This window comes from Tyto alba, unplaced genomic scaffold, assembly GCF_018691265.1.
Source record: "Tyto alba isolate M040663 unplaced genomic scaffold, T.alba_DEE_v4.0 Super-Scaffold_2, whole genome shotgun sequence".
NCBI classification, from domain to species: Eukaryota; Metazoa; Chordata; class Aves; order Strigiformes; family Tytonidae; genus Tyto; species Tyto alba.
In genome coordinates, this window is record NW_024881282.1 from 56,496,950 (window position 1) to 56,516,959 (window position 20,010).

The window sequence follows — 20,010 nt, forward strand, 5'->3', positions numbered from 1 at the left end:
TTTTACCATCTTTATTTCTAAAAATCAAGGAAGCAGCTGAAACAAGATAAACTGAAGTTTTTATTTGGAAGAGTGTATTGGCTGTGTCAAAATACAGTTTTAAAGGTTCTTTGTTCGTAGAACTGCAGTGTAAGCAGGTGGGCAGAGAACAAGGGTCCTGCTCTGAAAAAGAGCCACTGGAGCAGTAGGGATAGATGGGATGTGTGCTGAGCAATGCTGACAGGGGGGTCAGTATTAGCAGGGGCACTGTCAGGGTATTGGCAGCTTTCCCTTTGTGATATTCATAATTAGAATGCTAATAGGGTAGGGAGTTGCATATAAAGCCAGGGTTCTAGAAAGAAGAAATACAAAGTATCTAATGCAAACAGTTGCAATGTAGCCATTGAAGTAACTTCACAGTATGTACTAAAAATTACATACTAACAAAAAAACAAGGTTATATGAGTTCAGTAAGTTATTTTACTCCAGAGGAAAATGGGGTGGCTTTTAACTATGAGGAAGCATTTGAAACTGAGTGGTAGTTCAGCATTTTCCCAAGCTGAACCTTTGTGTACTTAGATCAACCGACTTAGTTTAAAAAATTTACCTTCCACTGAGAATTTGGAAGCTAGTGCATGGCTTTGAGATACTTGCCATGGCAGTCTGAATGGTCAGGGATTTTTGCTCTTGTGGAATTAGTATGCATTTCTGACATACCCAATATACATATCAAGGTGGGGTTTTTTCCATTCCATGAAAAACAAATGAAAAAAATTTCAAATCTGTGGACTGTGAGATTAAAGAAGTAATGATTTGAAATGGTTTCAAGTCCTGTTGTTTGAGCTTATTTTCTCTGTTGACCTTAAGAGTCTTTGAATGTATTTAAAGCCCATATGTATTGAGATTCTAGATTGGATTGACTTTATTTTTCAATACAGGTTCAAGTTAAAAAGCAACTAAGGAGGAAGGAAGAGGAGAAAAACTGTGCCTGCAATAAGGGAAAATACAGCCATGTGAAGATGAGAAGTTTTGTGAGGTTGGTCATCCACTTAATTTCAAGCATTCTATTTGCAATATTCAAAATATAAATTCAACTGTTTTAAAATGTACACCCTAGATTTTTTAAAAATTCTGTTTATTTTAAAATAAACTGTGTTCCATCGGTGGTAGTTTATCTTTACTTATCACTGATGTAATTCCCACTTGAATACTTACAGTAGCAAGCAAGAAGTAAGGAGCAAGGTATTTCTTGCATTGAGCTCTGTGAAAGCTGCACTTTTCAAGCAATTCTGACATTTATTAATTTGAATTAAGACTTTATTGTTAACAGATGATCTAGCCATATCAGTCTTTTTGTTTGGTTATCCGAACAGGCATCCTTTTTCTTGCATGTTACCAAAACCATTGGTGGTGTTCCTCTTTTACTAAAAGATATAGTTGTAGTCAAGAACTGATTTTATTCTAGTGAGCTTGAGAGGGAACAGTGGAAATACCATTCCTGTTTTGAGAAGCTTTAACTTGTCATATTTGCTGAATTGTATAAGGGTTTACACAGACAAATTTCACTAAATAGTGATAATCTTAAGTCAGTGTTTAATGGAATATATGATATATACAGAGTTCTTGAGATTGAATTTGAAGCAAGCTTTACTATACAAAAGATAACTGGAAGTAATTTACCATTTTTGGTTCCTGTTAGAAAATAAGATTGATCTTTGCACCTCACCATTCTGAACCACCATTGACTTTGATATTCTTCAAAGTCTTTATGCAAGCAGGTTATAACATCTTTCACATGTTGCCATGAAATCAAGCAAAATTAAGCACTCAGATTTAATATGGGATATTAACTTGTTGTGTAAGTAGCTTTTCTTTTTTTCCATCTGTAAGCTTTCTGAACCATTGTGACTTTTAAAATATGGAAGATGATGTACATATTGCAAGTTCAGGTTTTAATAGCAGTCAGAACTAGCTTTATGTGCATGAAATAAAAATTCCTGATATTCTTTGTGTATATACACTGTTAGCTTAAATATGCCCAGAAATAACTTTTGTAATATCTTTTGTTAATCTTGCAGAAGAGCTGTATGTCCAGACAGAGGGCCATTAACAGCAAAATTAAGCAAAGTTGTAAAGAAAAAATACAGTAAGTTGGTATTTGTCCTCCATTTGCTAAAATTGCTGTTTTTTATTATGGAACTCTAGAACTTCTTTTCTTGAAGAGCCAATTGAGTTTTATTTTTTTTTAATTGCTTGCTTTTCCATATGACAACCAACTGCCAAGGAATAGAAGTGTGGAACTTAGGAGAACAAAATTGTAATATGTGAAACTACTGTTCTTATTTTACTGGAAAGACTGCCTCTTCAATTTCAGTCACAAGTGAAATAGATTTGGTTTCAGCCTGAAGTAATTTTCTGCATCAGACGGTGCACAGCTAATGAGTATCTTCTATTCACATTAAATTTTTTGATGAGAGTTCAGACACAAGAAGAACTTAGCTGTATTTTGCTTTTGCAATTTTGAGAGGCTTGTTTAATAGATATTGTTCAGTAAGAGTGTTCATAACTTACGAAACTAAACATATCTGGAGAGGTGAAAACTTCTTGATATATATAAAAGGCTAATGTGAAGATGCATGCATTTTAATTTTACTCGGTTTGTATGTAAACACATTGTAAATACAGTTGAGATACATTTTCATTAACCTCTCATTGCATTACTGATTTTGACAATTAAAATCTAGTATGCTAAAGTTAAGATCAGAGTTTTCTTTCTTATTCCACACAGGTAATATTTTGTATGACAAACAAAACAAGAAGACTTTGTCTGTGAAGATAAACAAGGTTGGTTCTGATAATGAAACATTTGTGAACATTTTATTCATGAAGGCATTTTTAAAACTACCTTTCTGCTTATTTTTAAGGTTAATTTCTTCCATTTTCTAATTCTAGTATGATCAAAACTTTGTTATTTTTTCTTGTTTTGTTTTGAAGGAAGTAATGAGAATACAGTGCTACATCATATGAACTTCTCTCAGATTAAATTTAGTTCTCTGGTGATACATATTTTCATTTAGATTAGTTTGTTACATTACAAGATGCTGTAACTACCTTGTTTTCATCTTTCTTCACCAAAAGATGATGGTATAAGCAACAGTCTGTTAGCCAAGTATCATTTTAATGAAAGATACGAAGGTTTTCATTATTTTCATGAAAATACGTAATCAACCAATGGATTTGTTATATGAATAAGCCATGGACATTATAGTTTCCATCAAGTTGGGTTTTTTTTAATGGGAGATTACTCCCAAGAATGTTTGTGTTTCCAGGTGGTTTCTTTAATTCATACGTTTTAGTCTGTAACACAGGCTTATAATGTGTAGAATTTATAAGGAGCTATAAAAGCTCTGTTGTTTGATTTCTGCCTTCCCGCTTTTCAAAAACACTTTGTGTCTCTGGGGCACAAGTTTGTGATCAGTGCTTTGTTACTCATAGTTATATCTGTAAATGTATTTGCATGAAATAGCTTTAGGCCATAAATTTCATTTTGAAGTGTAAGTGTCATCATTCTCCATCATTCTGTTTTACCTGAATTTTAATAATTTGGAGGAAAGACTGTCTTCAGGTCTCTGTCTGACCTGCTGCCTGGCTTTGTGTAATATATGGGCACAAACTATATCATGTGCCTTTTCACTAGCTGGTGGCTCGAGTCATCACTTTTATTTGGTGCTTATAGTACTATAGTTCTCAGGGATATCTTTAGCTCCAGCCTTTCCTGTCTATGGAAGGTATTTAGAACTTTTGGTTCTGTTATCAGGTAAAGTTAAAGGTACCTTTCATTGGATTGAAGAGGTTTTGAGCTGAAAAGATTTGGCTTAGTGGTAGATCAATCTCTGATTTTCCTTCAAGGTTGGTGAATGCTTTCATATCTAGTTTCACTGATCTATTGTGCACTATTTGACAGCATTAATGTCTCAAATGGTACTTGTTGCAAAAAAAGGTGCATAAACAAAAGTAGAGCCATTAAAAACCTTCAGGAGGAGGTACAGGGCTCCGTTATAAATGTTCAAAATCTAAAAGAATATAAAAGAAAGCACTGATTTTCTAGCAACCACTTCATAAGGATTTTTGTGGAACATCTGGACAGCTTTTTTAGATGGAGGGAGAAATGTTAATGTTGGAAATTACAGTATTTTTAAAATAAAATTTAAAACCAACAGCTTTTTGGGAGAAACCTACAATTTTACACGATGATGAACTAGGGTATGTTCCCATCAAAACCAGCTCTCTGTGCCAAAGTTTGATGGAGCACGTGGATACTGACTGCCTGCTTGAGACATGTATTTATATACATCCTGTTATGAAGTTTGTTTTTCATCAGAGTAAATGTATTCTGAAAGAATAATGGGAAGGCTCTGTAAGTTCCCATTTTAAAATACCAGTCATGGGGAATGAACAGAAATGCTTTAGTCAGATTTGAGGTGGCATTAACCCTTGCGGTGAGAGGATATAAATGGCAAAAATGTCTCAGTGTAGGTAGGTGTGTCAGTCTGGGAGGAGTGTTTGGAGGATTTTTGCTAGCCTTTTTCCCCCTGCAGCCAGCCCAGGCAGCGTGGGGCTGTTTCCTTCACACAACATGAAAGGCAATACGCTAGCATACAGTGGGTGGCTAGGTGTTGTTAACAATTGAAATAAAAGGTGGTATTTGTTGAAATATGAAGTGGCTTTGTGAGTGTTGTGCCTTTCTGTGAGGGCCCAGTGAACGGACGCATCAGTCAATCTTCAATTTTGTAGCCCTACCTGAAGGCAAAGGAGAATCCCAGCTACATACATCAGGTTTTCTTGTTCCTTTGAAACCAAACATTCAGTGAACTGCTGTGAAGGGGTCTGTACTTACTGTCATTCATTGGGTAGCAGAAATGGAAACTGAAATAGTAAAGATCAGGCTCATTTATTCATAATTTCTATATGGAGCATTAAAGATTTTGCTGTGTGTGGAAAGCCTATATGAAATATGAAGCTTATCTGCAGAGAGCAGGTGTTTTCTCTGTTCAGTTTCTAAATTTTTGTTTGCTCTAACATCAAATCACAGCATATAACTATGGAGCTACTACGGTGCCTGCTTTTTGTGAGCTTAAGTCTTGCTGACATGATTTAATCTCAGTGCATTTTCATGTATTAAATGTTAATTATTTTGTTTTGGATGTCTTTAATTCATAATTATTTTTTTTGTAGCCCAGAAGACAGACCTGCTGGAATGGGTGCTTCAGAACTAATTTCTTCAGCACGCTTCCGGCCAGTGGTAGCAATGAAGAATCCTTTTTTAGCTGTAGAAATGACCGGTTAGTATATACTAGCACTTAACATAAGCCGATAGGTTGCTGTATTGTAGATGCTATAGTTCCTTTTGCTTCTTTCTGGATATACTGCCTTGAAATATTTTGAAGATTGGCTGACTTTATATTCACAAATGAAGAGCAGTTGAAGGATAAACACAAACATTTTTAAATTAATATTCTTAAGGACATACTGCAATTTGTAACATGCTTAGCATTAAAATACTGTGTGCTTTTAATCTCATTGATTTAATAGGAGTTAATAAGATTTATTTTTAGCTTGTAATTAAACACCTTGCTGAATCAAAACCTTGGATAGGAAAGGTTTAGTCCTGTTATTACAACAGCAGTTAGCAAAACATTTAACAGTAATTAATATCATAATGGTAATAGGAGTAATAACAGTAAAATTAGAAATAATATAAAACATTATTTGGATAATATGGCCTTTTCAAAAATTACTGTGTCTCTGTTTTCAGCAGTCTGCAAAATAAGAAAACTTTTTGCCATGTATGCAGCAGCATTAATTTGTCAAGGATACAAAGTTTTCCATCTTTCAGCTCCCCAGGAGACACATCTCATCTCCTTTTTTCCATTCTGCCTGCCTCATTTATTTAGGACTTCTGTCATGTTTACTGTGATTGCTTTTTCCTTTTAAACAGTAACCATGCATAATTTCATCATGACTGTTGGAAGTTCTGATACAGTTCAATTAAAAAAAAGTCATGCATATATGCAATTATTGGAATACTAAATTGTCATAGTACAGCGTTACTTTTTGTGACCTTTTTTGTATGAAATTTGTATTTCAGTACAGAATTCACAGATGTCAGCGCAGTGATCAGACAGAAGAGACAAGAACTGGAATTGTCCTGTTCATCTGTGATTGCTAGGGTTGAAAGGTATGTGTTTCAGATTCATAGTGGAAAAGACACTAATATAATACTTCAAGTTTGGCGTTTGATTAATTCAAATTGCTTTTTAGGTAGAATATTGTTTGATCATAAAACTAAATAGTGTTTGCATGTAACCTGTTAAACTTTTCTGTATTTGCTGCATGCTAATTTTATGTCAATAGATTCTTTTCTATATATCTTAATGCTTTTTTGGTACTTGTGACAAGCATAGCAGATGCACTGTCTTGTGCGTCTTAATATCTTCACAGAAATGTGAGTTTAGGTGTATTTGCTATTTGGAAGTTAGTGTGCAAGGTGCTTTTTAAATTATTTCTATCACTAGGAATCGGACTACATTTGCTTTAACATCAATCCGATTCTGTTTTCCCACACGCCCTGTACACCTTTTTATGGGTTGATTCTAACACTTCTTTCTGTAACTGCCTGTAAACAAAAGCATCTAGAAAGAGTTAAGAGGGGTTTTATCAAATGAAACAGAATATAAAATAATATTTTTTTTGTTGGAGAGCAGATGCATGTTAAAACATACCGTAAGGATGTTTTCATTAATATAAAGCAGAAGCATAAAAATAACTGATTTTAAAGTAACACAGTAAGAAATTGGTTCTGTGTCTGATCTTAATTTCACTACAGATAGCTTTACTCTCTATGGCATAAAACAAATGCTAAAGATAAAAGAGCAAATAAAGATATTTTTAATTATTATTAAAGCTGTATCTAGGATTTATATTTAATTTTTTTTTACGTCTACTTTTTCATATGGAAAATTTCATTCCAACTCAGTGATAACTTAAAAATTATAGATCTATAACTAAACTCTGTTTTCGCCCAAGGTTTGCTGAGGGAGTCTGAATAAGTATATATTTATTTTGTTTGTTTTTGTTTTTTTAAAAAAAGGCATTTACTAAACTGTCATATAGACTGTTTCTCATTTTTCTGCAGAAAAAGCTGTTCTGGTGAAGTACTAGATCAGTATTCAGAATTTATTTCCAGTAGTATAGCCTTCTAATTTGGAGTAGACTGTTACAGGTCTGTGTTTTGCTTTGAGGAAAGCCAAATATATATTGTTTTAACATAACATACTGTGTTCAAACTGCTCTACTAGATTAGGCAGTAATCTAAGCCTGATATTAAATCTGAGAAGGAAAGTTTTGTTCGCAGTCAGCTTTGTCTTTCTCTCCCAAATGTGATGTGGTCGGAAGGGTCATGGTTGCCTAATGTTTTGGGTTTGTGTATTGTTTTCAAAACTTGCTACAAAGAGCAAAAACAACTAATATTAATGCTTTTACTTTTCCAGAATTCCTTTAATGTCTTACGGAGCTGAAGCTGAGACTTTTCTTCTCACTTCTACAGTGGCAGGGAGAATTCTTCCAACAAATATCAGGCCTTTGGAAAACTTTGGTAAACTTTTTTTTTGTAAGTTTTATTTATAGCTCATGTGGAGTATTGTTAAAATATTATTATCGGAAATCGAAGTGGAGTATCTAGTTACAGTTAACAGAAATAAATCTGTTTTGATGCAGTTTGGTACTATTTCAAACCAGCTGATTTATTTCTGAAATTAGAATATAGAAGATGAACCAGCCACCCCAAAATTAGTATAACTGCTCTTCATTTGAAGATTAAAATAATAACTTGATTCCGTTTCTGAATTCAACACTTTCCTTCATGTTAAAACTTCTTCTGTTGTTCAAGGATAAATCTCGTTTTGATAAATTATGAATGGCTTGACGAATTTCAGTGGTATATTGTGCAGTGTGAGAAACAAACTGTTTCATGACAGGCAGGAGTAGTCAGGAAACAGTGCAGTTTAGTCTCTTTCAGGACGCCTACAAGCTCTACAGGGCAAAAGCCTGCAAAAGTGTTTGAGCTCCAGGATCTGGCAGGATTTAGCAGAAGGCAAGACAGGGAAGGAATTATCTTCCTCCAGTTACTTTAACAGCTTCTCCCTCCATACTCAGCAAGAAGGTAGTTTCTTCCAACAGGCTGCACAAGTTCAAAGAAGTGAAAACAAAGGAGTGCTCTTTTTTAAGGCTAGAGTTAATACCTTCTTTGAATTGAGTATTATACTGCTTTCACTTGAGTAGTAGGCAAAGAGATAGGAGAGATCTGGGTCTCTTGGCTTACAAAAATTGTGAGGAAGTAAATTGCTGGAAATAGTTAACTACTTATGTAGAGGGATCATGAAGAAGATGCTTTATGGATTCATATTTTTCATTCTTGGTAAAGGTGCTTATCTCACCTCTGCATTTTCCAATGAAAAATGGATAGGTTCCTTCCTCAGGCCTCTGATCTTTGGCAGTGCAATTTAACTGATCCTTAACCATTTCTGCTTCTAATAGTGATGAGTGTACATGCTAGCTCATACCTCATGACTTCACCTTTCTACTTACACAGTCAGGCTTCTTTGTTAGTATGCACCACAAGCACTAAAAATAAAAAATAAATAAGCAACAACAAAAAACTCCCAAACCAACATTTTTTTCTCTCTTCAGAAAGATGAAAATTTAAATAAGATCCAGATTATTTTTCAACATTAGACTATTTAGACATGTGAGTAATTGCTGTTGATATCATTGACAGCTGATCTACAAATACTGATAACATTGTCGACTCCTAAGGCAGAACATGGAACTAAATCCTTTATGCTATTTTTGGGGAGAAGCAGATTTTGAGTTGGAGTCTTGATAGAGAAAGAAAAGGAAATTCTTTTTTTCAGGTACTTTTGTTTTAAAGTTTATGTTTAGGACAGAATTTTCTCAGTTGATTAGAACTGATACTTTTTATATTTATATAAGCATTCGACTTCCTGTCTTAACTTCACATTTCAAAATCACACATTTATCAAGCTAGCAAGACATAGCAAATAAATTCTTAGGTTATTTTTGTATGTTTCCATATGTTCTTGCTATACCTGGACTGAAGTTCAGATGTTAAATGTAATACATTCCTTATACTGTGGACGAGGTGGTGAAGAGAGTCATCAAGATTGAATCTTAAAATTTTGTAGTATGTTGATGCTAAAGCTTTAAGTCATCTTCAAGTTTGACTTAAAGACTTCCTACCAATAAGGAGTATGCAGGAAGTAAAACACAGGGTTTTCAGATTTCCTACTGAAACTAGGGGATGTTGCATATGAATGAGAATTTTGGTCCCATTCTGTTGAGTGAGTGTTCCTTCCCCATTCAGTTCTTACATAGCAACTGAGGAAAAGACAGGCATACACAAGAAAAGATAAAGACAAAAGCAAGGAGAAACCTAACCTGAATACTGTTAGAGATGCTTGGCAAACGTATATAAAGGAAAAAGGCCTTCTCTTACTAGAAGTATGAGAGATGGAAAAGGCAGAAGATGGAGGAAACAGGGGACACTGGGACTTTCTGCAAAGGTGGAGAACAGGAGAAGAATTAAGAAAATACTGAAAATGGGTGTCTACCAAAAAAAAAAAGCATCAAACTGGATCTTGTGATTCTTACTAAAATATGCTTGAAAGATGGTAGCATAGGCATTTTTTTTTTACACTCCCCTTATCTCTTGGTCACACCTAAAGTATACAGTTTTGCCTCAGGGTGTAGTAGTTGACAGCTGCTTCCAGAGTCGTGCAAGGAGGCATACAGATATCAATGATGGTCATATAAGTGTGTTTCCTGACTCTTCCCTGTAATTGGTGCAGTGTTTTTTAAATTCTTTTGACATTAAGTAGTCTTTTCACTAATTTAACCTGAAAATTCATTAGTGAATCTAAAAATAACATTATGATGTAGGCTGGTATTATGCAGTTCTTTTGCGTGATTAAAATATTTTAAAATATTCAGTGAGCTGAAATGCCCTGTATTTGGTCCAAGTCCAAAGCTTGTGAAGCTTGTCTGTTAAAATTTTACAAGTAGTAAGGAATTCTAAAAAGGGGTTTGTGTTTCACAAGTAGACTTTGAAAGTGCTATAAAAATAACTTGCCTTTTAATTCTGTCAGGATTCCCGCATTCCACTTGTATTCGGATTTTTTTTATTATTGCAGGGTGATTTCTTCCCCCTTGAGGAAAAGCATCAGAGATATTAAAAATTTGTAATGACATGTAACATATGACTTGTTTTCCTGGCTGTTGTCATAGGTTTGAAGACCTAGTTAGTTAGTGAGAGACAGCCACATGTGGCTGAGAAACTGCTGGTTAACCACTGTGAAGTCATTTTCTAACAAAATTATTGGGGAGACACTTACAGTAGATACCTCAAATAGTGCCAGTCACCTGGAACTCCTTTGGAAGTTCATTACCATGCATGTTGTTCTCTTTTAAATATATAGTACCTTCTGTACAATTGGAACTGGTGGTTTTCATTATCTGAAGTGGTAATTTGATCAGTGGACATCCGAAAACAAAAACTACATTTTCTTCATGTTCAAGCAAATTACTGTGTGTTTACACGGGAGGTCAGAGGAGGTGACTGTAGCCCTGTGCTCTGTTCTAGCCTTTTAAAGGCTAGTGGGGTGCTTGCGGAGTTGCTTCTCTCAGGCTATTGGGTTATATGTTTACACTTAATACAGTGGCACATTTTTCATTCTGCTAACAAACTAGTAAGTGTTAGAAAAAGACTTCTGTGCTGTTACTTGTCTTATCCCTATCTTATTATTATATATTCTCTTTAAGAATACATTAAACAAATAGTGCAGTAAAAGCATGGGAAATAATAACTTTATACAGAGTTAGAATGAAGTGTTTAAGTGTGATATGATAAATTCATTGCAAAATCCATAGCAAATAATCTTTCTTAGCAAATTTTCACTATTTTTGTATTAAATCGAAGCTGTAAAAAGAATTCATTTAAACACCAAATTATTGATGCTTTCTGAAATCTACACAAAGTATGAAACAAATTAATGGACATCTCAAGAAATTAATTTAGCTCCGAAGGGAGTATTGCATTCAAGTATATTTACTTAATTATCATTAATCTTTAATTCCTGAGCTGTCCCTCATAAGCTTTCATAAGCATCAAGAGTACAGTCTGTTCCCTGTGCAGTGACTATAACCCTTGGTTTCCCTACAAAGACTTTTGTCAAATTGTGGGTAGTGTGAAATAATTTACTGCAGTGTGAACACAAGAACTTCTGTGCTGCTATGTGCTACTTACGGTCACTCTTCTTATAGCTTTAGCTTTTAGATGTGCCCCAGGCTGCCCCAAAACTTGCATTCCTTATTCAGTTCGTTAGGTGCTGCAGGCACCTTGGGTGCCTTGTGGCAGAGTTTAAGTCCAGCTTGCCACGGAGCACGCAGGGTCTGTCTCATACCTGGTGAATGAGTTTGCACTGTCTGAAATCGGATTTTGTAGAGAGGTATGCTGTCACTGCTGCTTCTGATCAACTGCTTCCCGTGTGATCATCCACTGATGGCCATTTAAACATGTCACTCTCTGTAGTACTGAGCTTCACTTCTGTAGTGAGGCTTCACTGCCAACAGGCCTGCGTTATAGAATGACAGGAACTGCTATATGCTAAGTGTTGTGTGGGTTAATTTACTTTGCTAACAGCTTACATGCTGACTATCTTTGAACAGCAGTATCAGTAGCAGTTTCATTGTGAATGCCATTATTGTTCATGTAGCCATACCAGCACTGCTTCTAAAACATGTGTTTAGATGTTCAACATGTCACTGTATTAGCTCATTTCTGCTCTTTAAAAAAAGTCTGCACTGAAAAAAAAAATTGCTGTGGCATCATTTCATACTAAATCTGAAACTGAAGTACTTGAGCATATCTTTTAAACCAGAGAAGGTCATTTTATGTTCTTAACTGTGTTTGGATAAATGGTTATTATCAAACTTTAATGTATTCTGCTTTTATTAGAGTCTTTAGGCAAAGGATATGCTGTTGCGTGTACCCAAGAAGGAGAAGAGAAGAAACAAGCTTCTGGTTCATCTGGTGCTAGAGGAACTAGAAGGAAATTGGTTAATACTACTCCTAGAAGAAGATCTGCACGAAACAGCAAAAATGAGACCCTGGGTCAATCTCGGAGCTCACCTCGGTCAAGCAGTTCTGCATGCGGTGCCCCTGATGGCAATAACCCATCTCTGAATAAATCTCCTCCAGAATCAGAGAAGTCTCCTCCAAAAAGAAAGTCTAAAAGAATAGTTAAACAACAAACACCTGTGGTTAAAAAGAAACTGAGAAGTTCTGCACGTTCTGAAAAATCATCCAGTGATTCAGTAGAAGATGATGACATTGCTGAGTCTGAAGAAGTTCTAACATTAGATAAAGACCAGCAGTCAGATAATGAAAGCAATAATACAAGTCTTCCACAGAAAAATAATGTGGAAACAGAATCTGCTAATGGATTGGAAAGCTGTAGTGAACATATTGAAGCTGAGGAAACTACAGGGGAATGTGACAAAGGTGAAGATACTTCAGGCAACACGGATGTGAGCTTTTCTGTCCAAGAACCTCCAGTACTAACCTCAGGGGGTAAAAGTCAGGAATTTGAAGTAAAAGGAGTTAGTGAAAAAAATTTAGATCTTAAGAATCAGAACATCTGTGAAAATACTCTTGAACAAACAGAAGGAGAAGCTAGTCCCAGAGATGAAGTGTGCGACCATACAACTTTTGAAAAGGTAGATCAGACATTGCCTAGTCCTCAGAATGAATTGATGGAGACCATAGAAACTTTGACAAAAACAGATCAACCTGTAGCTAGTCCAGAAAATGAATTGTTGGAGTATCCAGAACCTTCGGGAAAGGATCAAACATTAGAAAGCCCCAGAAGTGAATTGCCTGAGCATCCAGAAGCCACAGAAATAGATGATTCTGAGGCTGACGAAAAAACAATAGTAGGCTGTGCAAGTACAAATATTCAAAACTTAAAAACTGTTCAAGACGAAGAACCAGATACATTAATACACAGTATTTCTATGGATAGTACATCAGAACAGTCCTTAAAAGAAAATGCCATGCTAGCAAGTGAAGTGGGTAGAACTTCAGAGTCACCCCAGATAAATGTCGAACATAAAAATTTTGGTGAGGATAACAATGAAATGATACCGATGGATTGTGACTCATTTTGCAGTGACCATAATGAACCTCAGATTGAGCAGTTGCCACCAGCTGAAAGCACAGAGCAAGGAGAAGTGAATTCCTTGCAGTGTGGTGTGGGAAACTGTACATCAGTTTCAGGACTTTCTGATGAAAAAAATGAAACTATTCCTCAAGAAAGAGAGTGCCAGTCAGAACTCAAAAAAGATAAAAAGACTCGAACTAGGAGGTCTAGATTTCACTCTCCATCAACAACTTGGTCTCCTTCTAGGAGAGAGGGCAGGAAATCTCAGTCACCGTCCCCTAAAAGGGAGATGACCAGAGACAGGAGCTCACGATCACCCAAGAAGGAAACTGTCAGGGAGGGACGGAGATCCTTATCCCGGTCTCCAAAGAGAGACACACTGAAAGATGAGAAAAAACCACCATCTCGATCTCCCAAAAGGGAAACTGTCAGGGAAAGCAGGAGATCATCCTCTCGGTCAAGAACTAAGGATTCATCTCCGAGGCAAAAATCTAGATCTCGGAGCAGTGATAGGGATAGTCAAAGAAGAGATCGTGACAGAGAAAGAAGAAATAGGAGGTGGTCTAGGTCACGGTCACGATCCAGGTCAAGATCAAGATCTAGGACAAGAAATAAATGTTCTTCATTCTCTAGAAATGAGAGGGGCAGTCACTCACCTCGATGGAAAGAGAGATGGACAAATGACAGCTGGAGGAGTCCCAGAGGAAATGATCGATACAGAAGAAGTGATCAAGAAAAACAGAATGAAAGTCTTAAGAAAGAGAAAGACAATGCAGAAAAAAACAGCGATGATCAATGTTCTTCAGACAAGCGGAGGAATGATTGTCCAGACTGGGTAATGGAAAGGATAAACTCCATTCCAGAAGTCAGGAACAGGGAGAGAGAGAAACCTCATTGGGAAGATGGCAGGCATGATAATTCAGGACAGTCTTGGAATAAAAACTTTGGTTCAGGTTGGTTTCCAAATCGAGGGAGAGGTCAGCGTGGCCGAGGGGGGCGTGGAAGAGGCGGTTTCATGTATGGAGACCAGAGTGAAAATCACTGGCAGAATAGAAAACCTCACTCAGGGAACTCAAATGGTTCTGGGAATGAAACTTCAAGGTTCCCAGAACACCAGCCATACAAGCGCAAGAATGAACAAGATTATTCTTTCGATACACCTGCTGACAGATCTGGGTGGACATCTGCATCCAGCTGGGCTGTAAGAAAGACTTTACCTGCTGATGTGCAGAATTATTATTCAAGAAGAGGACGCAGTTCATCAAGCCCCCAGTCTGGATGGGGAATGAGACAAGAAGAGGAGACACCTGAACAAGGTATTCATAGTTTTGAAACATAAAAGCTTAATCACAGCTGCAGCAGCAGAGTAAAATCCTAGTCACGTTGACCTATCTCAAATTACTTAGTTGTTCAAAATAATTCAGGGTGACTCTATAGTAGTTTTTGCAATGTGTAGGTGTGGAATTTGGAGATTTCTTGTGTTTTAATGGCATTTTGATGGCTTTTTGGTTTTGCTCAAAGTTAAAGTTAGATGTAATTTAAGGACTGTGCGTCTGAAGAGTGCTACTTGAGTAGATCAATTTGGTTGAGGAGAAAGCATACCGCCTTTGTGGTTACTTTTCTCATCTGTGCCCCTTTTAAAAAGGGTAGTTTGTTTCAAGTAGATTTGCATTTGCCTGTGCAGACCCACACAGTAGATTCTAGAGATGACAAATTATTGATGTTTGTCTTGATTCTAAATAAGCACTTTCCTCTTTATGTGCTTAAAAAATCTAGGGAGATTTATAAATGCAAAAATGGTACTTTTACTGTATTTCAGCATTAAAATTCCTCTAAAGTCTCAATAGAAATCTTGTATATTTGGGTATGTTATATCTAAAAGGTAACTGCCCTAAGGGAAATAAACTTTTTGGTAGAAAGTGAGCTAACTGTGGATAAGATTGATTCTGAATAGCTAAGAAGTCATCTGCAGATTATCTTACTAAATAAGAAGTTACCCACAGATAATGGTCTGAAGTAAAAGATGTATTATATTTAAAACCCATAAAATCCAGTTCTGAAGGCAACCACATATGCCCTTTCCTATTGAATCCTTGTTTTGTCTTTCATTTTTAACTGTTTTCATCCTATACGCCATCAGTTTTCTGCCTCTTCTCAGACACAACTGTGTCAGTGGCTTCTTAGTTTTGAGGCAACTTTGTCAACCTTCAGTCTGCTGCAGCCACAATTTTTCAACCCTTTAATTGAGAGTATTGTGTGATTTATAGATTTTTTTTTTTTTTTTTTTATATGTATTTCCCAAAGTTCAGCAACAGTCACACTGTTATATTTGCTTTTGGAACATGAATTCAGCTGAGAATAGTACAGTGATCTCTCAAAACTGGATAAAACAGGCTAGGTTGGCATCTTGACATGGTCCTGGGCAGCCTGCTTTTGCTGACCCTGCTCGAGCAGGGGGGGGGTTGGACTAGATGGTCTTGATAGGTCCCTTCCAACCTCAGTGATTTTATTATCCTGTGATCTTTAAAAATGTGATTTGGGGTGAAGCAGAAGGGTTTAAGTCCTAATTCCTGTGAATTGACAGGGTTCCTCAAGGAAGGGATTCTAAGGGAAGGACGTCTGAATTGTAACCCATCAACCATTTCCCAGAGCTAGTTCCTTGACTTTTGGAAGGTTTGATGCTTGTGTCTAGACTTTAATTTAACAGGTTTTTTACAGTGCCATCCCAAGAGGTTATTTTCACTTCTAGGCATTACTTGTTGTATCATTACAGGGTTTTTGAACCACTTTTTCTAAATATGAACGTATTTGAAATTGGTTGAGGATGATTTATTATTCAGTGAAAAAAATCCCAGCACAGTATTTCTGTAGTTACCAGAAATGGCTGCGGTGAGTGTGTGGGAATCGGGCAAAGGGGAGCAGAGCATTGTATATCTGGTAAGGGATGACTAGCTTTCTGCAATTGCAGAAGCTGGATAAGTTATGTTGTCTTTCTGCTCTTTGGGGGAGAATTACTGTTTCATAGTGATGAAATAAATTATTAGCTGTGCTGTGGGAACAAGTAGAGAAAATACAAATTCAGAACGTAGGCTTCCATAGTAATCTGAATTTTTTAAACTCAGAAATTAGCATTTGACTCCATGACATGTCTGGGGATGAATGTAATAATATAATGCAATATCTTTAAAATATTCAGATGATAGAAAGCTTTTTGATACTCCATACTTCTTTATGAAGGATTTAGACACCTGACTCCACTTTTGCTTTATAAAGTATGGATTTTCTACTCCATATCCTGTTCTGTTTTTTCTTTTGATAGATCCAAACCTCAAAGACCAAGGCACCCAGCAAAGCGATGGCTCTCAGTTACCAGTAAATATGATGCAACCACAAATGAATGTAATGCCACAAGTGAATGCCCAGCACCAACCTATGAATATCTTTCCGTATCCAGTGGGTGTCCATCCTCCCATAATGAATATGCAACGAAATCCTTTCAGCATCCCCCCACCAATGCCCATGCATCTCCCTGCCGGAGTGCCTCTCATACAGGTAGCTGCTCCCACAAATTTGTCTCAGGGATTGCCTCCGCCTCCACCTCCACCCCCACCATCTCAACAAGTCAACTACATTGCTTCACAGCAAGATGGAAAACAATTGCAGGTATGCTTTGTCAGAAGCCGTGGCAAGAGCAGTGTTGAAGTAATGTCAGTTAAGGGCTGCTTCTGTTGAATACCAGAGTCTTGATACAATTTATACTTGCAGTTTCTTTCTCTCTTGCCTGTCTTCTTCCACCCCACACCAAATTTAAAGTGGAAGCATCCATGAGGACGTGGGTTGTTTTGGGGCTATAGATAATACACGACATATAGTAGTATTATAGATAATTATTATTATTACTATAGATAATACACAACTCCATAACTGGGGGTTTGTGATAATGAGGTGCTCCAGCTGGTAATGGGACACTGAAAGATTTCATCAGTGTTGTCCATTACCTTTTTCCTCTAAGTGCCTTGTTTCCAAAACTAAGTTTTCCCTTTCAAAACCTGATTTGTAAGCTTTAGGGAATTCTCGAGTTCCCTTTCAGCAGTTGGTAGGAAGTGACCGAAACCTCTTTGTTGCAGTTCTGATCCCCCGGGGTATGTCAGCAGAGGAAAATTATCAAGTATTGCATGGCACACATTTGTTCCACACTTCCATTCTCCAGCTGTCACTATCTCAACAACCACCCCCACACACACACATTTTCTATTCTGTTTACTCTTTTGAGCCTTTTTGTTAATAATTTCCCAGTTTTTTGGTATGTTTTACTTCCCCCTTCTTGCCCGATTGTCCTGGTTTTGCATGCCTTGTTTGAGACCTAACTCCCACCTTGTTTCTCCAGTTTCAAAAAGAGACTGCTGTGCTTGGGGCAGGTCAGACCATCTTCTTGTGCCTTTCAAGATATCTTAAAACAACCTTTGTGTATGTGAGCTCCTCCTCTAGCCAGCTGTTTACATTAAGAGCTTTTATATCAGGGAAAGGAATAGGAACAACTTCCAGGAGAATGCATGGCCCTGCAGGGAGATGTGAGGCTGCATCTGTGATGTGTAAAGGGCTCGTCAGGGGTTGACTGAGGTTTGTGCTTTTCTTCTGTTGCAGGCTGCCTGATCTAACCTAAAATGCTTTCCCCTGCATTCCAGGTTGAAAAAATTATGTCCTAGAACAATGATTTCTAACCCTCTGTTTTCATGAGTCATCTCTGAAGATGTGAAGCAAACTGATAAATGGCCTCCATAGTTCTCACTTCCAACTGCCGTTAGCCATTCGTGTTCATTAACTTAGAGCAAAAGGAGTTAAGTACTGTGGGAAATACTGAGCGGGGTTACAGGCCATGTGAAATACTTTTTAATACTCCGCAAGATAAAGCAGTAAGGTACTTTTGGAGCTAAAATGCTGGTAGACTTCTGTCTCTAATTAAAATATTTTCACAATTGGAAATTCAGTAGGCTTAACCTCTAAAATGTAAGAAGCCAGAACGTAGACTACAAACCCCTGCAAAATACAGTATCTAGTGCAGCAATAAATACATTTCTATGGAGGTTGTGTGTTGCTCCAAAATACAGTTATTTGATAGTGAAGCCCCTGTTGGTGTTTGTACTCTTACCTGCTTTTGTGGAATGGTGTCCATGGACCTGAATGCTCTAGGGAGCTGCTGCTGCTTTTTCTTTGAGCTTTCATTGAACAAGTCCTTGGTGGTAGCACAGTAGAAATTACTGAACACTGCAGGACTCCACCTGTCCTTCCTGCTGAAAGGAAAATGAAGAGAGTGCACTGGCAAGCGTTGGCATGCTGATTGTAACAGCTCAGTATCTGTACCCTTTCCGAGGAGCTCAGATTCCCATTTGATTATTTTCCATCTGGATAAATGCAGATGTGAAAAAAAACGTAATGGTGATTACCTGCAAAAAAGTAGCATTTAGGGGTAGCCTGCAAGAGACACGGTGGGAGGATGCGTTCTCAGCTTTTGTTAAAAATGACCTCTGTCTGAGAACTACTGAAATTCTCAGTTCCAAAATATTGACAGTGCCTGCGGTCTTTTGACGATGTTTGGGAATGTACAGAAAATAGATTTTCCCGAAGAACAGATCCTGGTGCTTCAACCGGCATCTCAGCTCTAGCCTCGAGTAGACTTGTAGGTGTGTTTACATTTGAAATTCATTCAGCAAGTTCAAGCTGATAAGAAACTTGAAAATAAATGTTTTCAAAGCAGCATCATTACGATGCAGGAATGCAAGTGTGGTTTAAAGTTATTTTTTATACGTATGTTTAGGTGCTGATTTTTTTTTTTTTTTAATGTTGGTCTGATTTACGATACAGAGGTTCCTATATGCTCCTGTGACAAGTAGAGAGGTTCTGCAGCCATAAACTTCCTTCCCCTCGTGCTAACGCTCTCCATGCCTGTTTGCAGGGTGCTTTGTTCACTTTATCGCTGGGATCAGAGCCAGAATCTTGCAACCACAGTGGTGACATGGAGGATGCTTTACTTCTCAAGCTTTATGGGTTTTTTTCCTTTGAGTAGATCTGATACAGTGCGTGTACCTCCTGTAATAATGGACAGTGTGGAAATCAGCTAATGAACCAAAGCACGTAGTATTGATGCTCTTTCTGTAGCTGCTGAGACTTCTAGAAAGCCGTGTTGTCCTACTGAAGGATAATGTATTAACTACCGATAACTTTTTAAAACAGGGTATTCCAAACGCTGCTCATGTAAGTAATAACATGAGCACTCCAGCCTTGCCAGCTCCAACAGCAGTCCTGGGAAACGTGGGAACAGTTCAGGGACCAAGTTTGGGTAATGCAATGTCATCAAGTCACATCAAAAGCTCTAATGCAGCTGTAAAAATGGGAGAAAACAAAGCAAGTGTAACAGTGGAAGCCAGCGCAGATAGCTCGAAGAAGGACCAGGCAAGTTCAAAGTTCAGAGTGTATGTGTGTGTGCGTGTGTGTGTGTGTATATATATATGTATATACATGTTTGTTTTTATATATATATATATATATATATATATATTAAAAAAAAAAATCTGAGATACTAAAAAATAGCAAACTATGACAATGCTCCCCCTGTGTAATATACTTCATACCATCACGTGCATGATACTTTCGTGATGGCTGTAGGACATAAACTAACAAGTTGACTCTCTTTAATGAAGTTGTCTTTAAAGCAGTACTATAATGAATATTAAATTGC

At 37.0% G+C, this 20,010-nt stretch overlaps 1 protein-coding gene across 2 annotated transcripts in view; it reads left to right on the forward strand.

The window, feature by feature from the left end:
* The window catches only part of SCAF11 (SR-related CTD associated factor 11), a 51,296-nt gene that overhangs the window by 27,677 nt on the left and 3,609 nt on the right, over window positions 1-20,010 (forward strand). For both annotated transcript variants that reach the window (XM_042792423.1, XM_042792424.1), the window contains exons 5-13: window positions 918-1,015; window positions 2,058-2,125; window positions 2,768-2,823; window positions 5,215-5,321; window positions 6,128-6,217; window positions 7,530-7,633; window positions 12,071-14,590; window positions 16,594-16,937; window positions 19,506-19,724. In XM_042792423.1, the coding sequence (XP_042648357.1) occupies window positions 918-1,015; window positions 2,058-2,125; window positions 2,768-2,823; window positions 5,215-5,321; window positions 6,128-6,217; window positions 7,530-7,633; window positions 12,071-14,590; window positions 16,594-16,937; window positions 19,506-19,724 (3,606 nt within the window). The remainder of the gene's footprint in view (window positions 1-917; window positions 1,016-2,057; window positions 2,126-2,767; window positions 2,824-5,214; window positions 5,322-6,127; window positions 6,218-7,529; window positions 7,634-12,070; window positions 14,591-16,593; window positions 16,938-19,505; window positions 19,725-20,010) is intronic.